Source organism: Nanorana parkeri, unplaced genomic scaffold (assembly GCF_000935625.1).
Source record: "Nanorana parkeri isolate BGI_ZX_2015 unplaced genomic scaffold, ASM93562v1 scaffold1113, whole genome shotgun sequence".
Classification (NCBI taxonomy): Eukaryota; Metazoa; Chordata; class Amphibia; order Anura; family Dicroglossidae; genus Nanorana; species Nanorana parkeri.
In genome coordinates, this window is record NW_017307381.1 from 528,056 (window position 1) to 554,918 (window position 26,863).

General features: G+C 44.2%; 1 protein-coding gene across 1 annotated transcript in view; it reads left to right on the plus strand.

Annotated features, from left to right (window-relative positions):
* Positions 1-26,863, plus strand: part of LOC108796423 (UPF0505 protein C16orf62-like) — a 503,129-nt gene that overhangs the window by 450,043 nt on the left and 26,223 nt on the right. Inside the window, exon 23 of the mRNA XM_018567896.1 lies at positions 24,577-24,657. Within this exon, the coding sequence (XP_018423398.1) occupies positions 24,577-24,657 (81 nt within the window). The remainder of the gene's footprint in view (positions 1-24,576; positions 24,658-26,863) is intronic.

Here is a 26,863-nt window from a genome sequence, read left to right on the forward strand (position 1 = left end):
AATTTACAATTTGTCCGCCCCTCATTAAACACACCTTCCTAGTTTGAATGCGTTAATTCCATCAGAAGAATGTTCATTAAAGTATGCGGCAGTTGACCAGGAGATACAGTACATTTTTTCAGCATATGATTTTTATTGGTGTACAAAAGTACAAATATATAGATCCCGGCATACGGGTGTATAGAAAACATTTGCATATCAGAAAATGAATAACAATGAATAACAAAAACACATTGACCCTCGGGTCCATGAACTAGAAGCTAGAAACCAACACACTCGTATTGCGAGGGCCACAGTGTCCCTAAATTGACACTGTACGAAATGGAATTGCACGAAATGGAATTCCTGCCCAAGGAGCACATCTTGGTATAGGTGGTATCTCAAGACATAAATTGGAGGCATATTCTAACAAAACAGCATCTCACCACTAATGTATGCACTGCAGAGGATCGAGGATGAAATGAGGTGAGACAAGTGCAACACGTGAAACACTCATGGCAGCTCATATAACATCCAAAAGACCCGGCTAATTTTGTCTCTAGGTACCATTTTGTGTACTGGAACAATACCATTATGTCCTTCAATAGTTCGGGCGTTAACTCAGCCAGAAGAAATGTGGACCACCTGTTAAACATTTTTGCGGTATGTTCCTGGGTGAGCTGGGCCTCTAATTTGTCCAAAGTCATCAGTTTGACTTTGGACAAATTAGGTGATGGAATGCGCCAATGACTTGTTGATAAGTGTAATTACCCCAGCAGATTTCCCTGCGGCTGGAGCACCAATGGCCGTGCCCACCCAGGATTGTCGCATGCGTGAAATATCCGGCTCTTTAAGGTGGGTTTCTTGAAGAAGGGCGATGTCCACCTTCTTCTTTTGTAGATGACGTAGAATCTGGCATCGTTTATTAGGGGATCTCAGCCCCTTAACATTCCAGGAAACAATGTTCAGGGTGGGTCCCATAACAACCACAGTGAGGTGTAGTGGATATCTAGAGACAATTGTTGGACAGCATGGGGGGGCTCTCTCGGGCGTCCCAGTATTCCCGAAGAGGCCCTGTAGCACAAGTGGATGTGCCTTTTGAGGTGTATAGGGAATAATGGGTGATCCATCGGGCAGGGGGGCAATATCCCCACGCCAAGGGGGCAGTAGATGAAGATTAAGGAGATGTACTCCATGAGTGTGTTGGTGAAAAAGAACACAAAACAGGAACACAAAAAAAGAAACGTCCATGGTATGTGACTACCTTTTTTCCTGATGCGAGCGGTTTGAGACTGACCACACGTGAGAGCAGGCCGTTCCTCACGGGGTTGCGTCAGCGTAGTAGTATTCAATGAACCTGTGGATCGCGCCATCCTGCCATCCAGAAAGGGCAAAAACTGTCTTTCCTGGAGAAACTTGAATAACACCGGAAGAGTAGAGAAAAAAAAACAAAGTAACAAAGTAGAAGTAAAGTACCTGCAGAAGATCAGCACCCAGGCCCGGAACTTCCGCGCCGCAGCAGCACCAATCCCCTCCATGATTATGCCAAACCCCCTCTAGGGCTCTCAGGCCTTCTTCTTCCAGGGAGGGCTTTTGGAAGGGGATGAGGAAGAGGTGTTCCCCCATGAATCAAGGAACCTTTGGGCTTGCGTTGCAGAGGTGAAACGCCATGCTTTCCCATCCTCCGTGGAGAAGCGGAGCACTGCCGGATATTGCAGAGCGAATTTTATGCGGTGCCTAACCAGTGATTGACATACCTTCATGGAATGATCTCCTCAGTTTAGATGTTTCCATATAGTAATCCGCAAAAAGTAGTAGCTTTAAGCCATCCACCACCAGGCTGCGCTGAGTGCGGTAGGTTTGAAAAATATTTTGTTTGTCGTAGTAGTCAAGGTAGCGTACTAACACTGGTCTCGGTTTGGCGTCATCTCTAGGGGGTCCCAACCTGTGTGCCCTTTCAACCTTGCATGTAGCAGATAGGCCCAAGGCTTTGGGTATAGCGGCAGCGCAAAACACCCTCAGATTAACGGGTTTCACAGATTCTGGGATGTCAATGACCCCCAGGTTATTGCGTCTGGAGCGATTTTCTAAATCGTCTACCTTATCTTGCAAGGTGTGTATGCGTTTGGCCATGTCAACGTATGCACGATGAGAATCTGCAGTGTCATCCTCCACATTACTAATGCGTTGTTCCATGGCATTGATGCGTGTATTGTGCGCTTCCATGGCCGCATTTAACTTGCCCAAGTGCAGCTGTAGAGTGTCCGCAATGATTCTAGCAATATTAGCCTTAAGGTTTTTGGTCACCTCTGAAGCGATCAACTTATAGTCAATGATAGAGGTATCAGGCACTGAAGAGTCTGTCTCACCCTCTCCCATACCTGTGTCCTCCTCATGCTGCAGTTCGTCAGCGACCATCTTGGATCCTTCCCCTCCGTCTTTTGCTCAAGCTTTACATTGGATTGTGGAGCATCATGCTCATTCCCAGAAGGTTTTGCATTATTTAGATGATATTTTTTTTTTCCTCAGAGTCCCCCTCTGTTGCCCCATGGGATCTGGATGTATTATTGCAGACATTCAATGTACTTGAACGTTCCTATAGCTTCACATAAAGTGGAAGGTCCGGCGAAGGTTATTACCTTCCTGGGTATCACTTTGGACACGGTATCCATGCAGGCTAGCTTACCGCAGGACAAACCCATTAGGATTAGAGAGGTGTTGCACGCCCTCATTTTGTCTCCAGTATGTACCAGAAGAGATTTACAGTCGTTGTTAGGTATGTTGAATTTCACTATGAAAGTTATTCCTCAAGGTTGGTCCTTTATTTCAAGGTTGTATGCCTTTTTGCCAACAGTCTCCGATTTAGATGCTCAAATTCACATTGACGTAACAGGACGGGCTGACCTGGTTATGTGGGACGAGTTCTTGCAACATTGGAATGGGATTTCCATGTTTGTCCTTCAAGCTTCTGCATCATCCCCGCAGGTAGTTACTGATGCAGCGCTATTTTTGGCACTCATTGGTTTGCTAGCACTTGGCCAGAGGAGCTTCATTTTCTGAAACCTCCGCTTTATTCGAAATTTATCCCATAGTGGCAGCAGCTATCAATTGGGGCCCATTGTGGACAGGTCACACGGTGACTTTCTGCACAGATAATCCAGCTGCCGCAGATATTGTAAATAAAAGGAGGTCTAAGTCACTTTTGATTGTCTTTTCTTCGGAGTTTAATATGGCAGTCACTACAGTATAAGTTTAACATCACTTGCTCTTTCCTTCCTGGTAGATGTAATGTAGCAGCTGACACTTTATCACGTTTAAAAATGCATGTTTCTTCCAACAGATGCCAGATGCAGACGCATACCCTTCAACGGTACCACCTTTCCATCAGCTTCTCTGGGACTAACTAGACACCAGTGTAACGCTGCTAAGCTTATTAATAATTCTCTGTCGGACAATACTCGCAAAGCGTATACTGGGGCTTGGCATCTTTTTGGCAAATTCCAGGCCAAATATAATACTCAAGATCCAGGTAGTATTGCGTGTATTTTGGCCTTTATTGCATATTGCCACACTGACCTTAAGCTGGCTTAGACCACGATAAGATTGTATTTGTCAGGTGTGCAACATTTTCGTCTATTAAGTTACCCAGATAGGCCATCTCTATTTTCTGCCCATCCGGTAAGAGCGATACTAAAAGGCATTCAGAAAAGCCCATGTTGCAGCACCACCTACCAGAGTAACTATCTCGAGTCATATGTTCCGGGCTATGTCAGAATTATTGGATAAGGAGCCGTTTGGTTCATTAGAGAGTATGGTATTAAAAGCGGCAATTTATCTTGCCGTTTACGGGTACTTGAGGTGAGGTGAGTTTACGCGTGTCAATAACAAATCAAACGTGGTGTTAAAAAAGCATTTGGTTAGACATCCTAGTCATTATACCCTTCTGCTGAGGCGCTGTAAAACCAACCAAGTCGGTAATCCCGCAGAGGTAACATATTTTCCCTCAGGTAATTCTTGGTGCCCGGTCACCATACTGGACGATTTGTTTTCCAGGTTGGCCCAGCTGTCAGACGAGAGTCTGTTATTGCCTTTCCCTTGCAATCCTTTATCGTTCAGTAAGTTCATAGTTCATGTGCGGGTGCTCCTCGGCCGCATCCAGGCATGGAGTTTCGGTGCATGTGATCAAACGATTGGGTAGATGAAATTCAGCTTGCTTCAGCAAATATATGCCTAACCCTCAGGTAGAAATAGCAGAAGCTTTTTCTAAGTTGGCCAAGTGATGTATTAAGGTTTCAATAAACTTGTTTTTGACCCTTATTTGGCATTACTGACCACCAAGATCATGGCACACATCAGGTTGTATTTGGTAGGATGGCGAACGCTTTGGGGTCATGTGAGACTCTGACCACAAGTGAAAGGTTAAAAGGTTTGGCCGCATTTGTGGGAGGAGTCAGACGGTGGCTCGCTATTTAGATGGGGACGGGGTGGGTTACTCGCCTGCATCGGATGTTCCAGCAGACCCCCTCCCTTCCCTTTATTTTTTTCAATTTCACAAGAGTATGCCCCCTTATTTGGCATTATTGACACCAAGATCATGTCAAACCTCAGGTTGTATTTGGTAGCATGGCTTACGCTTTGGAGTAATGTGAGACTCCGACCACAAATGTTTATTAATTTGCAAAACTAGATTTTGGCAAGGACCTTTGCATTAATGTTCATGAGGGATATTGGGCAATAGGAATCACGTTTAGCTGGATCCTTTCCCAGCATCAAAATTAACATTAACACAATCAGAGCTTCCCTTGTGGTAGGATACAAAAAGCAAAGGCCTCATCAAACATAGCTACGAAATGAGGACCCAAGGGGTTAGAAAATTTACCATTCGGTAGGAAATCCATGCACACCAGTTTTTTGGGAGGGGAATGAAGAGATCACAGTACCAATATTTTCCAGCATAAATTGAGCATCCTGCTCAGCCCTAGCCTCAGGGCACAAGCATGGGAGGTTAACCTGGAACAGGTATCTATCCAAGTCTTCATCAGTGTAAGCAGCCCCAGAGGTGTATTAGTCTGAATAGAAGGAGACAAAGGTATCAGTAATTTGATTGGGCTGGGTTACAAGGGATCCTGAGGGAGACATTACCCTAGGAATAGAAGTAGGGGCAAATTCTGGTTTCGTAAAAGTTGCCAGTAGTTTGCCAGCCTTACTTTCAAATTTGAAAATGTTTGGATGGGTATGTAGTAGTTTTCTTTGGGTGCCTTCTAAAAGGAACCGCTCATAAAGCCTTATTTTCCCTTGCTACTCTCTATAATTATCAGTAGAGGGGTCAAAGATATACCAGGACTCAGCGTCCGCCATCACTTAGTCTGAATCTCAGGCTGTAGCCTCATGGGTCATTTATGTAAGGCTTCCTATTTCAAGGAGGAGGAAGAGATCAACATGTCAACCTCCCAAAAAGGTTAGAGCTTGGGAGCAGGACTCAACAACTGAGGGATTATCCAGCCAGTCAGGGTTCATCTTCCAAACACTCCTTAAATGGTGAATACCAATTGAGACTTCAACTTCTAGGGGTGCATGGTCAGAAATACCCCTGGGAAGGTATCTTAAATCTGCCACTCGAGGTAGTAGGAGAGCCAAACAACAAGTCCATTCTGGCGAGATTACCATGATAATCAGAGTTGTAGGAAAAAGCCCTAGAATCTGGATGCCTCCATTCCCAAATGTCCACAAGATTAAACCCCCTAATCCAGCCCTGAAAACCAGCATTAGGTATTCCAGTTCCTCCCAAGTGGTCCAGGATATGGGCTGGGATAGAATTAAAATTCCTGCCAAATAGCAGAGGACATATCCACGGCCTCCAATACAATTTTTTTGTCCACAAGTTAACAGAAGCCACAACCATCTTCATCCAGTCCTACTAGTCCAAAGGATGTAGCAAGTTCCAATGTAATTCCAGTGCAATGGGGGCGTGGCCTGGACTTGATGGCGGTCGGACGTGTCTAACGAGAGCTCCGACATTGCTACCCGCTTGCGAGATATCCCGGACAAGACAAACTAAACAGAAACTCGCAATTACGATGGGGAAGAAGACCGGTAAGGCTGACACCTCTAAAACACCATCCGCCGGCATAAAAAAATACATGGTGACGGGGGGACGAGCTCCGGCCACGCCGCGAGCTGCGGCCTACTCCAACGCACAGGAACAGGCCTCCCCACACTCGTCCCCACTGGGACAGGACCCAGGCTCACCTAGATGTCACTCGGAATCGGGTGATGATAGGGATTATCCACTCTCGGTCCAGATGGAGGAACTGACACGCACGCTGCCTACTAAACACGATTTGGCAGACCTGCTACGCATACTAGAGCAATCTCTTAAAGCTGACATACTGTCACTACGGGGTGAAGTCACTCACCTACTGCATGGAGTGGAGGATAATGAGCATCGGCTGGACAGCCATGCCGCCGCTATAACGGCTATGCAATCGCACATCCATTCCACCACCAAGGGCCACCGTGAGCTATCATATCGGCTGGAGGATCAAGACAACAGGGGGCGCCGCAACAACCTGCGGGTGAGAGGGCTGCCTGAGGCGACGGCTGATCAGGATCTACCTGACACCCTCCGTGGCATCTTCAACTCCATACTCGGTAGGGAGCCCACGGCCCCCCTTATCTTTGACAGAGCTCACCGCGCACTCCGACCAAAAGGCCTACCGTCTGAGTCACCCAGGGACATAATATGTCGCTTGCACTATTATGCAGATAAGGAGGCCATCTTGGGGAAACTGCGTGAGACACCTTTCACAGACTTTGACAGTGCCCACATACAAATCTTCCTCGATCTTGCCACGGAAACCCTTATGCGTCGCAGGGCTCTGCGACCACTCCTGGATTTACTGATATCTCGCAATATTCAGTACCACTGGGGATTCCCTGCCTGCCTAATAGCTCAGAAACAGGGCAAAACGTCCATATTACGCTTCCCTGAAGATTTGGCGGGCTTTTGTGAGTCGATGCAAATTGAAAGGCCGCAGTTGCCGGGGTGGACCGACATGTTGCCAACCCTGCCTTCACTGCCAGATCAATCATGGAGAATGGCGAGCACACATGCAGCTGTGGAGCGTCGCAATACCTGAAACAGCCTTTATTGGCGTTGTAATCCACACGGAGTTGTCTTCTGCATAGTAAGAGCTCTTATCACAGAACTTATTGTGGGAGGCTCACAAAGCAACGATTCGCAGGGCTCTGTTTGCACACGGGGCTCACAAAAAAAAGGAGCATACTTTCAAAATCACAGAATTAACGAATAAAATAGCCGAATTGGAAAGGGTGCACAAAAGAACACTAGCGGACAGGCACTTACGAACACTAACAGAGACCCGAGAAGAACTAAGATCTGTCCTACAAACACAATATTCCCGATCCTTAAACTACTTAAACCAACAGTCCTACGAATTTGGCAATAAACCTGGTAAACGCCTTGCCCGACTCTTACGTACACGCCAAAGCTTAGGCTTCATAGCAAAAATTAAATCAAAGAACGGAACACTAACTCATCGCACTAAAGACATTGCCAAGACCTTTAGGGAATTTTATGCGGACCTATACAATGTAAGACCTAACCCAACCTCACATCAGAAACATTGCCACAGTGAGCTGATCCGCTCCTATCTATCACATATAACCTTCCCAACAATAGATCCAGCTGACCTGTTGCAGTTAGAAGCCCCTATTACGTCAACTGAACTTCAGACAGCTATTGACACTTCTCCGACGGGCAAAAGCCCAGGACCAGACGGCTTTACGGTCAAATACTACAAGACATTTCAAACGATTATTCTTCCTTATCTAATAACATATGTAAACACGTTCCCTCTAGGCACACCACCAATATCTTCTACTTTACATGCTCATATCTCCATCTTTCCTAAACCCAATAAAGACCCTTCGGTCTGCGGTAGCTACAGACCGATATCTCTACTAAACACAGGCATTAAACTTTACGCCAAAGTTTTGCCCAATAGACTGGCTCAGCTAATGCCTCAACTTATTGACCCAGACCAAGCAGGATTTATCCCAGGCCGCGAGGCCAGGGATAACACACAACGTGCAATATCCCTGATCCACCATATTTCATCATCTAAAGTCTCGACTATGCCCCTCTCTACTGATGCTGAAAAAGCATTCGATAGGGTTGACTGGGACTACTTGCTCCTCACCCTAGAACATATAGGTCTAGGACCCAGAATGCTTAATTGCATACGATCCCTATATCACCACCCAACGGCACAAATTAAAATCAACGGCAACTTGTCCCCCTCCTTTGAATTATATAATGGCACTAGACAAGGATGTCCCTTATCTCCTATTCTGTTTGCTATATCCCTGGAACCTCTTCTAATTTCCATTAGAAACAACATAAACATCAAGGGGGTAGAATTATCTGGACAGGAACATAAACTAGCGGCATACGCTGATGATATCCTATTTTTTATTAGGCAAACTAGGATCACCATTCCAAACCTTCTTAAAGAGTTTGAACGATTCGGTACGCTCTCAAACTTTAAGATTAATTTACATAAATCTGAACTATTGAACCTTAACACCCCTGCTGCGGAATGCCAAACCTTGCGTTCAACCCTACCATTTACTTGGCAAACCGAAAAATTAAAATATCTAGGTACATACCTGACCCCTACATTCTCGGATCTCACGACTCACAATTATCTCCCTCTTCTGAATAAAATTAAATCTGATCTCACAAAATGGTTAAATGATCAACCATTCCTGTCACTAACGGGCAGGATATCCTCCATCAAGATGACTATACTACCCAGAGTGCTGTACATCCTACAGACGGTGCCTATCTCTCTTCCAGTTTCCTTTTTTAAGACATTACATAAAATTATAGACAGATTTATATGGAACCGATCCGGGGCACGAATCTCCCGACAGACTCTGGTAAGAAGTAAAAATACCGGGGGTCTTGCCTTACCAGATTTCATAATGTATTATCAAGCTACGGCCATCAACAGAGTGTTGGACCGGGCCTACTATAAGGGGCAAAAACGGTGGGTGGACTTGGAGGAGGCACTAGCGGGCTGCTCCCTGTTCACAACCTGCTGGATACCTCCGGGATTTAGGGATCTTGCCGATACCACCTCCCCCTTGACTAGATCCACTCTAAACATATGGTCAAAGAGATACCTGCAAGTCCTTGGTTCTTATAATTCACCGCTGATGCCTTTACAAGGCCATTCGTATTTCCCGCCAGGCCAATCGGACCCTGGATTTCGTAATTGGTCCTCCAACGATCTACCAAAACTACACAAACTCCTCCAAGACAATGGCCTCCTAACTCTACACCAAATACAAAGCCGGTATGGAGCTACCCCGCTTGACCTGTGGCGCTACCGTCAAATACATCACTTTGTGACCGCACTCCCCAAACCGCTACGGTCAATGCAAGAACTATACCCACTGGAATCTCTACTGTCTCAAACCTCTCCACCCCTACATGGCATTTCGCAAATATATAAAACCCTCCTTGGCCTCAAGACCTCGTCCGACCCGCCATATCTTGCACAGTGGGAAGCTGAACTGGGAGTGAAACTTCTGGACGCACAAAAAACAAAAATTCTACTCCTCAACTCTACCGCTTCCATTAGCACACAGGTGATGGAAGCCTCATTTAAACTCCTGACTAGATGGTACTATACGCCTGATCGTCTACATGCGATCATGCCCACTCACTCGCCAGATTGCTGGCGGGGCTGCGGCTCTAGAGGCACTCATAGCCACATATGGTGGTGCTGCCCTAGGATCCGTCCTTACTGGCAAAGAATACTCCTACTCATTGCCTCAATCACGGGCAACATAGTCCCAAATGACCCATGGACCTGTTTGCTACACTTGAACGACTCTGTTTCTCGTACATACAAGAAATCATTGCTGCCACACTTGTTAAACGCTGCAAAATTCCTTATTCCGAAATATTGGAATAGTACTTCGATTCCATCCTTAAAAGATTGGGTACACAAAGTGGACTAGTTATGTTTAATGGAAGAACTTGTGCTCACCAGACGGGACCGCAAACTCCTCTTTGACTCTACCTGGGCTCCCTGGGTAACTTTTAAACGATCTGAACATTATGCAACTTTGCTACAAGGATGATGGCACAACGGAGGTGACAACGAACACCATACACTAGGGCCATAGCAGCAATTAAGATACCATTTGTTATTATATCATTTTGTATTTGTAACCGCATTTATATTTTTGGGAAGCATTGTGAAACTCTGAGCCTCCGTCTCCGTCCCCCTACCTACATCTATCTGTCCTTTCATTTTGAAATCTAGCTCTCCCTCAACCCCCTTCTTACTGCTCTAACCGGGTCTTTCCGGGTAATTTTCTCTCTAACCACCATCTGGGTCCCATCCCACAAAGAATGTAGAATAAGGAAGATGTGATGATGATGTTGATTTATGCATCTAACAGCCGGATGTCCTGATGGTGTTTATAATGTATGTCGAACTAATACTTGTTAAAAAATCAATAAACTTTGAATATAAAAAAAAAAATCCCAGTGCAATGGAATAAAGAGTCCTGGGGAAATGTAGGACAGGGTGCATCCTGCAATTCTACATCCATGTGAGGTCTCACGCAGAAGGTGAGTCATCAAGACAAAGGGAACCTGATAGTGTTCCTACTTGCTATACAGGAGAGGGGAAGCAATTCAAGAGTACAGAAGTTTCCAGGATGTAGGGCGGGAGAAAAAAAAGGAGTCACTAAAAACGGGGGTGGGGGGTGTCATCCTCCCAAACCAACAAGGAAAGCCAGGGAACTTACTACATAAGTGATGGAAACCTGAGTAGCTCTTCAGCGGTTCCGTTGTCTTGGGTGCTTGCTCTGTGGAAGACCCTTCCTATCCCACTCAAAGCCTCATTTGGTGTTATGAAAAGGGTATATTTCGAATCTGCAATCATACTAAGTTTAGTTGGGTAGAGCATGGCATCTGACCTGGAGAAATGACGCATTCGGTCTCTGAACCTCCAAGGAGATGCCAGGAAAAATGTAGATGTGAGCAGTTTTTTTGACGTAGGCCACTCGCAGTTTTGGCCACTCTCAGAATAGCCACTTTGTCTCAAAAATTAAGGATTTTTGCAATCGGCAGTCTCAGATTATCCCCAGCGAGTGGTGGAGATGGAGGAGTGTGGTGAGCTTGCTTAATCAAAAACGAAGGAGAGCCAAGTCAGGAGACACACTTTTGAGCCAGCATTCCAGGAACACTATAGGAGCAGAATGCTCAGGAAGGCCCACGAAATGAAGATTGTTCTACCTGCAACGATTTTCAAGGTCATCCAGTTTTAGCTCAGAAATGGACAGATTGTGCTGTAAAACTGACATGTTGCACTGAAGAGGGGGGATGTCATTACATGGAGCCAATGCGGGGCATGGTATCGGTGACCCTCTGTCTCAGCCCCTGCAAATCATGTTTTATTAAGGATAAGTCAATGTGGATCCCCTCAATCTGTGTCGCCAGGCACGACTTGCAATCACATATAGCAGGGGTAGCCAAACTCCGGCCCTCCAGCTGTGGTGAAACTACATATCCCATGATGCATCTCTCTCTGGGAGTTGTGGCTGTGAGAATCTTGCAATGTATCATGGGATTTGTAGTTCCACCACAGCTGGAGGGCCGGAGTTTGGCTTCCCCTGACTTATATCCATGTGACAAAGTGGGTTCTACGGGTGAGGTATATGGGGCCCCCTGGGCGTTGGCCTTTCACACCGTAACCCTACAGCTATTCTTGACGAGTGCAGGATTGGACCCTGCTCTCACAATTCAAATTATATATACCTGTCATACGCCTGTCTCCTTGTTGGCCTTTCAGACATGATGTGGGGCTTATTATAAAATTTATTAGAGAATGTGGGATGGGAAATTGGTGCTTGGGTGCAATACTTTATCAAATGTGGTGCTTGGTGTACTATAAACTGTTGTACAATGGCTTATTATAAAATAAAACAACAAAAAAACAGGAACACCTGCGACAAAGAAGGGGGAATAGCAATAAGGCAGCAAAAGAGCCTGCTGCTGGAAAAAAAAGTACAAATAATAAAAGAAAATGAAAAAAGAAAAAAATGGGAACACCTGTGACGCAGGAGAAGCATAGAAAATAATACTATATACAGTACAGAGTACTGTATATAGCATTAAATGCTGTATAAAGACCTGACACTTCACTTCACTACACTACATTGCACTGCACTACACTACACTGACAGAGACATTCTATTTTTAACTCCAGCAACACACTACATAAGGCTGCCGTGTAAACAGCCTTATACAGTGTGGGGCTGGGACTTAGCTGTGAGCCATGATTGGGCAAAGTCATCATTACTTTGCCCTATCATGGCTCATGCAGAGCTCTGTGCCCTGGGCAACGTCTTGCACCTGACCTGTGGTCAGGTACATTGGTTTACCCAATCAGGGCTCTCCAATGCCAACAGTGCATTGCGGGGTGTTTGGCGGGCGAACAGCCCGCTGTACACCCTGACAGTTTACGTTCACCGAACACACAAACTGCCGATGTTCAAGCCCATGCCTAGTTATAGTGCATCTGTTGTTTGCTACATTGAGAGGAATCTGGACATAGACAAACATTTAATTTTGATATTTTCTAGCACTCTAGGAGTGTGGGACCATAATAATTAGAAAATGTGCCAAAACTATATGTACTATTCTTTCCATTAGGAGAGCACATGCCGCTATAGGGTGCACATAAATAGGGGAGCCATTAAGGAGTCCAAGGGGCGTAGGAACATACAAAACAGGTTTATATTTGTCTCCATGTAGTTGTGTAAGAACTTCCGTAAAAGAAACGAAAGGTAATAACTGGGCTACCCGAGAGCGTGTGCCGTTGCATGCATTTTAACTATTTACTCCATTAAGGCAGATGGCTCCATCAGGGCAACAAAAGGATTTCTATTAATAGCTTAAAACAAAGGAGCTAAAAGACTGGAGGCATGCCTAGAACTATAACATCACATTTATCAAGAGCCCATAATTCATGTGGTATTGCCCTACTGTCTAATACAACTGTAGATTTCCTAGTGTCTTCCTTCTTTTTTTTTTTTTCTTTTATTGAGAATTTTGCAAAGAGCAAACAAAAATACACAATAACCTACATAAACATTAAACAACCAAGTGTTTTTCAGTCATGATACAACAAGAAGACCATGTACAACTACAGTTGTACAGCTGTTGAACTGCTTTGGTAAGTAAATAGTTATACAAGGCACACGTAGAGGCAGAGTCTCCATTAGCTTTAGTTAAAACTGTAATTACACAATGTTATTGATAAGGGGATAAGAACAGAAGATTTAAATTATATGGTTCTAAAATTTAGCCATTGGAACCATTTTAAGGAAAATTTGTGATTAAGCCCTCTCCTCTGATAAGTTATACATTCGAAGGCAATGATCCTATCTTATTCTGTCATCCACTCCAAGACAGAAGGCGTGCAATAAGTCTCCTGGCAGTAAATAGGGATCTGTGAATTGCCACCCCTAAGTGAGTAGCTGTTATGGAGAGATCCAGTCCTCCTAGGAGGCAGGTGAGCGGTGAAGAATCAATGGAGACATTGAAAACAGAGTTAAGCACGGTAATTATCTGGCTCCAATACTTGGCCAGTTTGGGGCATCTCCATAGGAGATGTATCAGAGAACCTTGGTGGAAGCCACACTTCGGACAAGATGAATCATCCCAAACACCTATTTTATCCAAAAAGTTGGGTGTGCAATATGATCTATGTAGAATGAAGAGTTGGGTAAGTCTGTGGGTTGCAGAAAGTGAGAATAAGGGTACATTATGGAGGATGTCCTCCCAGAGCTCGTCAGAGATAGATCCGGCATCCTGAATCCATCTATCTTTCGCTTTAGTCAAGAAAGGTGAGTTGGAATTGTTCATTAAGTTAGAGTATAAAAATTAGATAATGCCCTTTGTGCATACCAAATGAACCAGTGCACTGAAGACCGGATTGGGGCAAATGGGAGGTGGAGATGCCCCAAACTGAGATGAGCAAGCATATCTAACCTGAAGGTATCAGAAAAGGTTTTTATTGGTAAAGTGATATTGAGACCTCAACTGCATGAAGAAGCACATAGAGCCACCAACATACAGCTGATCAACAGTACATACCCTGTTTCCCCAAAAATACGACCTACCCCGAAAATAAGACCTAGTACTATTTTTGGGAATTGCTGAAATATAAGACCTAGTTGTGACCATTCCCAGGGCCGGTGGTGGCATAAGGGAGAACTTGAAGAGCAAGAGAGAATCAGCGGTGCCAACGCTAGAGGAAGCGAGGCGGCAGCGGAGGGAGCAGAGCGGCACAAGCCGATGCCTCCTTTGGTTGTTTCACCTAATCCCCTTAAATTCCATGAAACAAACCCTACATTGCATGCAGACATTGTAAAGGTAAAAAAAAAGAATTGTGAGACATGGCAAGAATGTACTGAGATGAGGAACAAAAAAGTAGTTAGGTGGGGTGTTCAAAGTGAGGTGAGAGAATGAAATCCCAGAGTAGAATGCATGGTCGCCAATGCAGGTATGATCTAGAGAATGAGACCATAAACCTTGGCCATCAAAGAGGGGAGAGATGCACTCAATGAAATGTGATGGATCTCGAGCTCCTCGGTTTAAAACTGAGCCATAGGGAACACAAGTCTGTGTTTAGAAATAAAAAAGAGCTTATAAAGAACTGTTTGGCCAGCGATGTCAGGATTTTGGTGCTTTCTTCCTCGTGAATTTATCCAGCCAGGATGAGGCCCGAGAAGTAGACATGTGCACTGGCAAAAAAATTGTTTTGTTTTGATTCGGATTTTGCGTTATTTAGTCTTTCGGGTCCAAAAGTCGATTCGTTTCAGGATTCAGATTCGGACGAAATTTGTTAGCGCTAGTCTGTATGAATTGTCATTTCGTTTTTGTTTCATTCATACATTGCAGCAACGTGACATTTGAGGGGGAAAAAACATTCAGTCTGCTGAAGAGGAAAAAAAAAGCCATGAGGTTTTCCCTCAATTCATACCAGACCCTTTATGTCTGGTAGGAATGTTAGGAGTGACCCCAACCAAGTTAAAACTTTAAAAAAAATTGTGTGGGGTTCTCACCAAAATCCAAACCAGGCCCTTTAGGTCTGGTAGAAATTTTAAGGGGGAACCCCACCCCAAAAAAATGGGGAAAACCAAACGTGGGGTCCCCCTAACATTCCTACTAGACCCTTGATCCGAGCACAGGCAGGAAAGGGGGGGGCGCGATCGAGCGCCCCCCCTCCCTGCACCTTACCAGGCCACGTGCCCTCGGCATTCTGAGGGTGTCCCCATGCCGATGTGGACAAGGGCCTCTTCCCCACAACCCTGACCCGGTTGTGGGGGTCTGCAGGCAAGGGGGCTTATTTGCATTGGGGTACCCCTTTAATTAAGGGGCACCCAGATGTCGCCCCCCCCCTTGTGAATGAGTAAGGGGTAATCCTACTCATTCACTAAAGGGTTCAATTCAAAATAAATAAACAAACCACACTTATAGAAAAAATTATTTAAATTTAAAAAAAAATCCAAAAGTCTATTTTTGACTTCCTTTAATAAAAAAAAAAAAGGCTCCATCAATGTAATCCAGCGTCAAACACGATGCACGACGCCTGCCGACTCGCTGAAATAAAAAAAGTCCCGCCGCACGACGACTGTCTGAATCCGACGAAAACTCGCCACAAATTGACATCTCCTGCTATTGACATCCTCCATTAATCTCCCGAATGCCATTTGGGTCTGTGAGCGAAACAAAACGAATTGCATGTGTTTACTGAGAAGGGATCTGAAAGAAGTGTGTCTCACCGTTGGCCACAATTCTTAGTTTAACCGGATAGATCATCATGTAAGGAAAATGCAGCTGAATTTGGCACGTTTCTTCTGGATTTCTTGGGAGAAATCAGGCTATAACATCACTTTTGAGCCTGCTATGGAGATCTCACCCATTTCACAGGCTTTGCGAAGGATACGTTCTATATCCCTGTAATTGAGCAGCATGGTGAGCATAGGCCTAGGAGGATAGCCAGGAGGGAGAGGACAGGACGGAACCCGATTGACCCTTTCTACTGCGGTAAGCGGTTTTCAATATCATCAGCTTTATGTCAGAGAAAGCAGAAGTACGTTGCATAGCTAATTTAACATCAGACACCAAAGGGGTAGTGAGATCCTCAAGGTTGCCTTCCGCAGCGGTCATTCTCTCTCTGACCTTTTGCAAATCATGCCGGAGAAAAGAGATATCAGCTCTCATCCCCTGAACTTGATCAGTTAAGGACATAAGAGAGGTGTTGCATGTCTGGATAGCAGAATATATATCAGACATGGTGGGTGCAGCTTACGTTTTGCTTTCTGAGGTTTAGGGCTTTTGAGGTGTTTAGAGGCATTACTCACTGCGTCCAACGATTCTTCCTGGCTGTCCTAATCGACGGGCGGTGATTGAAATGCAGGGGAAAGAGTCTCCACTTTCCTAGAAATGCTGCGATCACGAGAGGGGACTGTCTACGAGTGTTTACCTGGCATCCCATTGTCTCTGGCAAATCTTTCCAGCCGGGCAGCAGTGTTGCGGCTGCGATCATGCTCCGTTTTATTAGGGGTATGCAGAGCACCACGTGTCCTGCTGGCATGTTGGGGAAGGCCCGTCGGAGCGGCCCTGTCCTTTTTTCCTCCCCTCGTCAGAGCAACGATGGGGCCAATAAGTGGAATCCAGCAGAGCTGACCATATACCCATAGCAAAACCGAAGCAGTTCGTGCACCAAAGGCAGCAAAATGAGGCAATAGACCAAGGATTTCTCAGGATTAATATGGAGAGCTCTTCTCTGCACGTCCGTCTACAGCGAACCTCAGGCCACACCTCCCTAGTGTCTTCCCTTAACGTTAAGATATAAAGAAAGTCTGCCGCTGCAGTCAGCAGCTCCCTTATAATCTGGGATGTGAAATTAACTCCCGTAGGTGTATCATCAATGTTTGCTTTTCCTTAAAAGGGATGCCATATACTGAAAGCATTGAGCAAAAATTATCATCTGCAAGGAGCTCTGGATAAAATGTTCCTGATTTAAAAAACAGTTCTGGCTGTAGCGGTATGTACAATACAATCGGATGTGGGCTGCCTATCTGTCTCCAAAAAATACAGCACCCTATTTTTCGATTTCCTTCTTGTCTTCACAGCATTCATTGTCTAATGTTTTTCACTCACTTTGATTCATCCATCCAAAGGCTGCACACAAACTCCCAAGGCTGCACACAGAACCCCTCCTTTTCAGTGGAGGCAGGCCCGGCGCTACCACAAAGCAAGTCAGGCGGCCGCCTGAGGGCGCTGCAGGGTGAGAGCGGAAAAAACAGGGCATTTTGACAAGTACTTGAGGTGCCGCGCGTGTCGAGATCCTCTGGCAAAGCCCTGAGTGGAGGACAGCTCACTATTGCATACCGTCCCTAATTAACCCATAATCACCCTGCTCATTTATTCAGCAACAGTTTTAAATCAACTTGCAATAACCATAATAGCTTTTACAATGTTCCATAATCATATATTTCTAATGTGGAAATGGGTGCTTGTGGAAGACCATCAGGCTCTCCATCTGGGAGCTAAAGCGTGACACCTGTGGCATTGCTGGGACTTTTTGTGCCAGTGGTATGGTGGGAGATGTATCCAGAGTAAGCAAACCTGCTCCCACTAGTGTAACACACGAGGCAGGGGACAATTTCTTAAATTCATACAGTACACACAGTCTTACGTGTGAAACAGACTTGACCACACACAAAGTGATTACAATGCTCGCTGTGCTGTCGATCAGGATGCCCTGAACTTCTCACCAGAATGTAATCACAAAGTCACACCACCGTCTGCCCGAGGTAGCCACAGTTCGTAAAGATAACTCTACTTGATACAAAGAAGTAAAAGAAAAAACAATTGCAAAACTAATTATAAACAACTTTTACTTCTACCCCCACAGATTCATCAAGATCCTCAATGAGCTCATTTAAATTAATACCTCTCTTCTCTTCTTTTTTTTAGTCAGTTCCCAATTTACCATCTTCCCTTCCTGAATGTACACAGTATTGTAAACCAAATACTCTACTATCTTATCTGCAGTTGTCAAATAGCCTGTCATTTTAAACGGTAACATTCCCTCTGGGATTTCTATATTAGGCTTTGTATAGTCTCTGAGCAATCTTTCCCTATGATCCTGCATTAACATTGCTGAGGTATCATTTGCCTGCTTAGGTGTACCAGCTTCATGTTGGGCTCCAGACCAGTCAGATTCAGAAGGGGGCTCAGCTACTCCTGCTTGAGATGGTGCAGGTCTTTGGGACATAATTATCCCTACCCAAATGAGATCATAAGGAGGGGGAGTTCTTCTTCACCAGAGCCTGAAGAGGGTTGGGGCTTTACTTTATTGACATTGTTGGAATGCATTCCACATACTTCTATTTTCAATTTATTTACATGACATGTCATTTGGAAAACATTTCCCATAACAGTAAGTCAAAAGGTCAACTTTTTGGTATTGGTTTTTCCTAATTCCTTATCCAATAACTGCAAACTGATGGAGGAGCAACGCAAGGGGATCCATATGTCTTCTGTACATAAGAAGAAACTGACACACCCTTCACCTCGCACGGTCCCAGGCCCGGAGGCTCTGCTTCATCAGCTTTGTTGGGGGTCCTTAGGTGATATTAGGGGTCTTAGAGACCCCTGATGTCTCCATAAAGAGGACCTGTCACTGTATGTGTGCTATCACATAGGGAGCTTATTAGCAATAAAATTAAGTGTTAAAAAAAAATGTTTTACATTTTTTTTGTCACATATGAAAAAAAAAATTAAATGCCCACCCCTGCATGCATACACATATAAATGTAAATACGCATTGGATGCGCCTACATGCAAAATAATAATTACGTCACACATGTTGCACATGCGAACGTCAGAGTGAGAGCAATTATTCTAGGGTCATTAATCACTGATAACACTAAACTGATGAGTGGTAAAAGCTTTTAAAGTGTCGTCTATGGCCAATTTTGGGTATGGTAGTTTATTGCGATTTTGCGGGCGCAAGTATTTTTAAGGTTTGACATGTTTGGTGTCTATTTACCCAACATGTAATTGGTGAGGGTGCTCTCCGCACACCTTTCAGCAGTCCCGGCCAGTAGAGAATATTTACCCAACATGACACCATCTTTTATGATTTACCAAAAAAAATGGGTACGTATAAAAACATAACATAGGGAAAACCATTTTTGTTGAGTGTCCATAATATCTTTGTCAAATGTTAGGGTGCATGCTGAATGCTAACCACCAGCGTAAAGGTACATGCCAAGCAGCACTGTGAAGGAGCATGCTGAGCACCAATGAAGAGAACACACTGACCACCAACATAACAGGGACATTTACTCCTGACCACTGCATTGTGCACAATTAAACTTTGCTGATCTTTGCAGTCTGACCACTGCACTGTATGCGCTTCATTGTACATTACATAATTCTTCCTGCTGAACTGTATACTCTACATAGTGTTGACCTCTGCATTCTATACGTTATGTTGCATGTCAAATAGTCCTGATCACTGAACTTTTCATACTTTTCATAGTTGTGCTTCTGTATTTTATACTCTGTTTTCTACATTAAATAGTCCTGACCCCTGCACTCTATACCCTGTGTTGTACATTACACAGCTCTGATAACTCACTCCATATGCTACAGTACTGTGCAAAAGGTTTAGGCAGGTGTAAAAAAAATGCTGTAAAGTAAGAATTCTTTCAGAAATAAAAGTGTCAATAGTTTTTTATCAATTAACAAAATAGAAAGTAAATGAACAGTAGAGAAATCCATATCAAATCAATAACTTGGGTGATCGCCTTCAAAACAGCATTAATTCTTCTAGGTACACTTGCACTCAGTTTTTGAAGGAACTCAGCAGGTAGGTTATTCCAAACATCTTGGGGAACTAACCACAGATTTTCTGTGGATGTAGGCTGCCTCAAATCCTTCTGTCTCGTCATGTAATCCCAGACAGATTGGATGGTGTTGAGATCAGGGCTCGGTGGGGGCCAAACCATCACTTCCAATACTCCATGTTCTTCCTTACACTGAAGATAGATCTTAATTGCATTGGCTGTATGTTTGCGGTCGTTGTCCTGCTGCAGAATACATTTAAAATAAATCACATGAAACAAGGTGTATTCACTCCATATACATATGAATTAATCTCAGAAACATCAAAGTTATGATAAATGCCCATGTGGCGACTAATGGGAGAGGACAATTTCCCATTTTTGATCAGGTAAAGATGATTGTAATCGGGTTTGTCCATCTGGGTGGGGGAAGGAGAAGCAACGGCCCTTTGGCAATGCTGTCAGCCTGTTGTGGGGGCTGGCAGGGGGCGGACTGTTAAGTTGCGGTGGTGGTCCTTACTCCCGCTATGTCGGTGGGACAGATTATCCGCCGGCTCCTCTTTAGCTGCTTCACACCCCATCCCCGGTGGGGGAGGAGTTATGCCATTCAGGCAGTGCTGCTGGCCGAAGATAGGGGCGGGTCCTCATGCCTCAGATGCCCCCCTTTTAACCACGATCTGAGTTTTCCTGCGGAAACGCAGTAGTGGCCCCACCTACAATGACATCACACCTTTTCATTGGCAGATGTGTCAGTGTCCTTGGGCTATATAAGGACGGATGGAGATATTTATATCTGAATAGGTTTGCAGTACCAACATTCATTGGGACAGAGGTCCTGATGGGCTATAGAGTGGACTATGGAGGAGTGACATATATACGCTGTAAGGTTGCTAATAGTTTGATATACCTTATAACCATTTAACGGGTTAGCAATGTATCCTTTATCTGGTAATTTGTTATATTTATTTATAGTAACATTCACCAGTGGTGGAGGCATGGGCTCCATTTGACAATCTACAGGTTCCAACTATATATGTGATTACATTCTTTTGGGATATGATATTAAATGTTCATATATGTTCCAGTGGAATGTGGCAGTTTGGGGATAGAGTCCCAATATATCTATATTGTTACCCCTAGGTGGTTGGATGACCTGTTATCCTCCTCCTTCCCTTATACATAAACCCAGGCATTTTCGAATGAGAGCTGCATTCCTTTGGGGCAATTCAGAATATGTTGTGGCCTACAGATAATTTTCATCATAAAATGCTAAGAACTAAGTGATCTTTTTTGGGTACCTTGAATGTTGACATTACATTGTGTATTTTTGCACTAAAGATACTCATTTGGAAATTATAGATGTCTATACCTTCCTAAAGAAGCAAGTATGCAAAACGTATTGTAGGTTGGATGACCACAAAGTATCTTCTGATATGTGTATATCTTCTTAGATCATGAAAATCTGAATTGTAGATTTTCATATTACAACTTTGTATGGGAATATGTAGGGATGCACCAATGCAGGTTTTTTGTTATCGAGTTCGCGTACCAATGTTTATATTTCAGTTCTCGGCGATACCGAGTACCGATTCCAGTTTTTCCGCTAGCATGGAGCCAGCTTCCCAGGCAATCAATAAGTCGGGCGGCGGGTAATGACACTATCCGGCCAATCAGCATCGAGCTGGCCAAACAGCATGGAGCCAGCTTCCCGGCCAATCAGGAAGCCTGGTGGCGAGTCATTACCCGCCGCCCAGCTTCCCGATTGGCCAGGAAGCAATATTTTAAGTATTTGTTTGTGGTTATTGTGGTGTGGTCATGGTAAAAAGCCCCGATTTTTTTGTTTGTTGATGTGATTTGTATATGTAAGGGGTAACATGGCATAGATTCTGGGATCCGATATATTTGGTCTAAATCACACCTTCATGACTAAATCTAAGGATGTGAATGTATCACTAAGCCCACACCTGTTTTACAATATTAAATCCAATTTCCAATTCACTTGGGTCTGTAAAATAGCATATTTGAAAGTCCATATTTCCCCAGTGTATGAATCCCTAATCTGCACTCTATAGTGAACTCTTGGGTCTCCTGAGGACATAGAGAATCATCCCTGTCTCATAGACTGGTAAACACCAGCCGTTAAAATTACTTTGCTGCCAACATTTCTGTATTTTTTTCAGTTGCTCCTTGTTGGAATCCCACGCTTGTTCTTAAAGGGGACCTTCACAGTCTTCAATAATTTTTCATTATTTTCCTCCCCCCCACCCCACTCAGCCCCACACTGCTTCCTCACCTATATGAAAATGACATCAGCCAGCTATCTGCAGCCTCCTAAAAATACCACATCACACACATCTCAGGAGGCTTAAAGGCAATCTCCACCATACTGCCCATCATGCACTGTGCCACAGCACATCAGCAGGGGGGACCTGGAAGAGACAGCTGGCTCCCAATGAGCCAAAGAAGAGAAGATGGTGACGTGGGATCCTGCATGCAGCATTGTAGAGGCAGATTACACCATAAACGCTGCATAAGCTGGGCATGTGAGTTTGTTTTTTTGAGGACAACTCAGCAGACAAAGTAAGAGGGAAAAGAAAATGTATCAACATATACAGAGAAGTGAAGTTCCTCTTTAACTGGTCTGTAATTGATCTATTGATTCTGCTTTGCAGAAAGTTTTGTTTGTAAATTTAAATGTTACCTTTTTTCTGCTTAAAACTTAACAAAACAGTGACACATGATTCTGCTCAAATTGCTTTTGACACAGTATGATGTAATAAAGGACATTGATTTAAATGGCCCTAAAGCATACTTGTGATAGTGAGGCGCGAACAGGTTTATTTACTAGAATAAATAGTAATGTGGATTGTGAAGCAACAAATCAGAATTCATCTATCATTGGTAAACTTAAAGTAGTATTAAAGTCACTTTTGTTTTTACATATATCTACTGCTAGTAGCAGCAAATATATGCAAAAACATTTTTTTTAAAAAGGTAAGTTACCAAATAGGTAATTACTTACCTGTGTCTGCGCCGTGCAGGTTGATGGGACGGGCATATGCACAGTAGAGATCTTCAGCGGGGAGAAGAGGAGAGACACAGTGTAAGTGAATGCACGCAGTTGTGAGCGTGCACACCAGACAGACACCGTGGGACACAGAAGACACCGCAAACAGTGCTGGATCAGGGACTGGCACCAGCGCTCGAGGGACTCCTGAAAACTAATGGAAAGAAGAAGATGATCAGAGCAAGAGGCATAATTTTAAGGCAAGTCCTTAAAGCAGGGGGGATAATTGTGACTTTTCACTTTAAATCTGAATGCCATGGGTTACTGCACATTGTGCTGGCTATTTGCACTGCTTTATTAAAGTAGTATTAAAGGCTCGGTATTTTTTACCTAATGGATTCTCTCCATTCAGTGGTGTAACAATCGCCATAGCGACCCAGGCGGCCACTATGGGGCCTGGGGCACAGGGGGGCCCGACCGGGACATCCCCCTGATGCCGTGCGGGCCACCAGGGTCGCTATGGTATCTCAGGCTATTGGCAGTCACTGGCGGGTGTGAGGAGGAATGTGTTACTGTTAGATCACCGACAATCTGTCAGTGATCTGTGCAGTGGCGCGTTCCTCCGCAGAGTCCGCAGCCAGCAGCTTTGAAAGGCTGCACACGGCGTCAGAAGTAGAGGAGGAGGCGGGCCTGATGATGGAAGGAGGCGGCGGGGCCTGGTGCCAGGGGAGGCAGGGCCTGCCAGCGACTGTGGAGGTGGATCGGGGCTGACAGGTAAGAGGTGCGCAGCCCACCTGAGACCCTGCAGAGCCCACCATAGAGAGTCTGGCGGGCTCTGCAGGGTCACTCTCAGCTGGGCTGTTTTGGATATCAAGTGGGCTCTGCAAGGGCATAACTAGAAATCACAGGGCCCCATACAAAATTTTGCTTTAGGGCCCTGGGATTTCTAGTTACGCCCTTGTCTGCATTAGTGTAAAAAACGGCCAGTACCTTTTTGTGTCCCCACCACACTTACCTGTGAACACTCGTCACAACCATCAGTCCTTGTAGCTATCCTCCGTTCCCCAAACCTCCTAGTTGTGGGGGAGGATACTGAGGGCAGAGGAACCATAGGCTTCTTCTGCCGCCAGGCAATATGTTGGGAGGAAAGGAGGGGCATGTGGCCTGCCGCATGCTGTGTGTGTGTCTATGGATGCACACAGCTACCTGTGGACACGGCTGGGAAAATGCACGGGTGCCTCCTCAGCAGCCAGCTAGGTCATGGAGGCACCCACACAGGGGGTGGGAGGGAGAGTGAATTAGGGACTAACTAGAGAACGAGGAATTGCAACATTTTAAACAACAAGAACATAAGATTTGCAAAATTGTGGGCCTCCCATGTATGAAAAACAAACGGAAGGTTTAATATCACTTTAAATAAGCCAAGCCTTCATTTCTGGTGGGGATTCCAATGTAGAACCCTGTTCATCTAAGTTCAAATATAATCGTTACAATACATATATGAATAGTAGGATTAATAATGTAGTCATATTTAGATTGCATACACAATTGGTATGATCTTGGTTTATTTTTCTTACACTGTATATATCATGTTTTAAATATCTTTCCAATAGGCACCAACAGGAAGCAACTAAGGATCCTGTCATACTGAATGCTCTGCTCCATGTCTGCAAGACACTGCACGATTCTGTGAAGTGAGTTTTTTTGCATTTTACTTTACTGATTATTTACATAAATGTAAAGGAAGTACAGATTATACAAAATAGGCTTGGCTGTGGATGCAATATAAATTATAGAAAATATCACTGTTTGGGTGGGGGATGGATACTTTTTTTTTGTAAATATATTGCTTATAAAATAATCTCAGTCAAATGTAAAGATGTAATACTGGTTTATAATAAGGAGCTGTTAAAGTCACTAAATGTATTCATAAGATACTTTTGGCTTCTTCCTTGTAATTGTAGGGCAGCTAATGTAGGTGACACCCTCAAAGCATATCTAAACTCAAGAACGCAATATACTATATTTCAGCTTACAGTCCTTGGGTTTGGTGGTATATTAGTTTTCCTTTTTTTCAGTTTTCCCCCTTTTCACCTGGTGATCCTGCAAATAACACACTTCCCGTCCCTTCTTGGCCACACTAATTTCTCCACTGCATCTGTTTAGGGAGCCATAGTTGTCACACAGGTTGGACTTTAAACATGTCTGTCTTTGTTCATCTCAATTAAATGCTGGATTGATGGGACTAATAGTTTACCCAGGAAAGAGAAGCATGTTGGTAATATCTTTGCAGTTCACATGAAATAAAAAGAACACTACATTTCTGGCAATATCAATAGGTATTTTCTGTACTTTCTGAAATGTTTTAACCCTTTCAGCTGGCCGCACCATTTTTGCAATTTTTCCCATTTGATTTGATTTTCAACTGCTGGGTTTTTAGCGTTTGTATAAGACCCCCCCCCCCCAAACCATATATTTTCTGAAAGTGCAGGCCCAGTAGAATAAAAAGATGGTGTAAGCCCTGCGATAATTGCGCACGTTTCTCAAATTAATATTAAATTGATGAAAATACACAATTCAATTGTTAAAACACACCAAAATCAGTATCCGTGCACAAACAAAAATATTTTCTGACTAAATCTAAAAGATGAAACTGTATTGAGTTAATAAATAACAAATTTGAAATTGCGCCTTTTTGCGAAAATGTAAAAAAATGAAGGTACGCAAAACTGTAAATAAGTGACTTATGTAAAAAAAATTGGTGTTTGTGTTGTGATAAAATGATACAGGTGTATATTTAATTGCAACACAAGGCATCACAACGCATGGCAATGCATCACAAAGCTTTGCCATGTGCAGCCACAGTTAATTTAATGTTTTTTTTAAAGAAAAAAAATAAAGAACAAAAATCATGCACTGAGATGCGTTCTAACAACGCACTGCAGCACATGTGCATGGTGTGCACCACAATATGTGTATGTTATGTGGGGGGAGGGAGGGGTTGTGCTTTTTTTTTGCACATTTTCTATTTATTTTTAAATAATGTTATTTTGTTTTACATTTATTTATTTATTTATTTTTACTGTTGGGGGGGCTACGGTAAAATCTCTGGGGTCTAAACAGACCCCTGACATTTCCCTTTTGAAATAGAAAAAGAAATTGAGGACACCAAATCCTCAATTTCTTTTTCTGCAGCCTCAGCACTCAATGAATGGGAAGCACTCAGTACAGAGGCTTCCCATTCCATTCAGAAACTGCTGATAGTAAAATATTTACTATCAAGCAGTTTATGAATGGGGAAGAAGCCTCCATAGTGAGTGCTACTCCCCATTCAGAAATTCATGAATGAACAGGCTGTGATGTGAATCACAGCCTGTTCATTCATAACTGGGAACACATAGTACTATGGGGGTTATTCACAAAGCTGCCGAACGATCTAGCCATAGCTTCGGATGATCCTTCGGCTTGCTTCGGCCCCATGACCCCTTCAGTTCAGTAGAACCGAAGGGCTACTGTACGGGCTATTCACTATAGCCCGTACAGTTCCCGAAGTTGGCCGAGCGGCTCAGTCGAGACGAATGCATATGCTTCGGCTCAACTGAGCCAAGGTGAAAGCCGAAGCTGGAATGGCCGGCCGACAACCTGCCACTGACAGCTTGGCGGAGCCAGCCGTCATCTCACGGTTGGCTCTAGCCGCTTGCATGCAGAGACAGATCAGCGTCCCCTGGTTACCAGTTAACCAGGGACGCTGATCTGTCATTACACTGAGAACCCAGCGGAGCCGCTGTGATATCAAGGCATCTCCGCTGGGTTCTCAGTGTGTAATAACAGTTCAGCATCTCCTGGTTACCTAGTAACCTGGGCACGCTGGACTGTTATTACACACTGAGAACCCGGCGG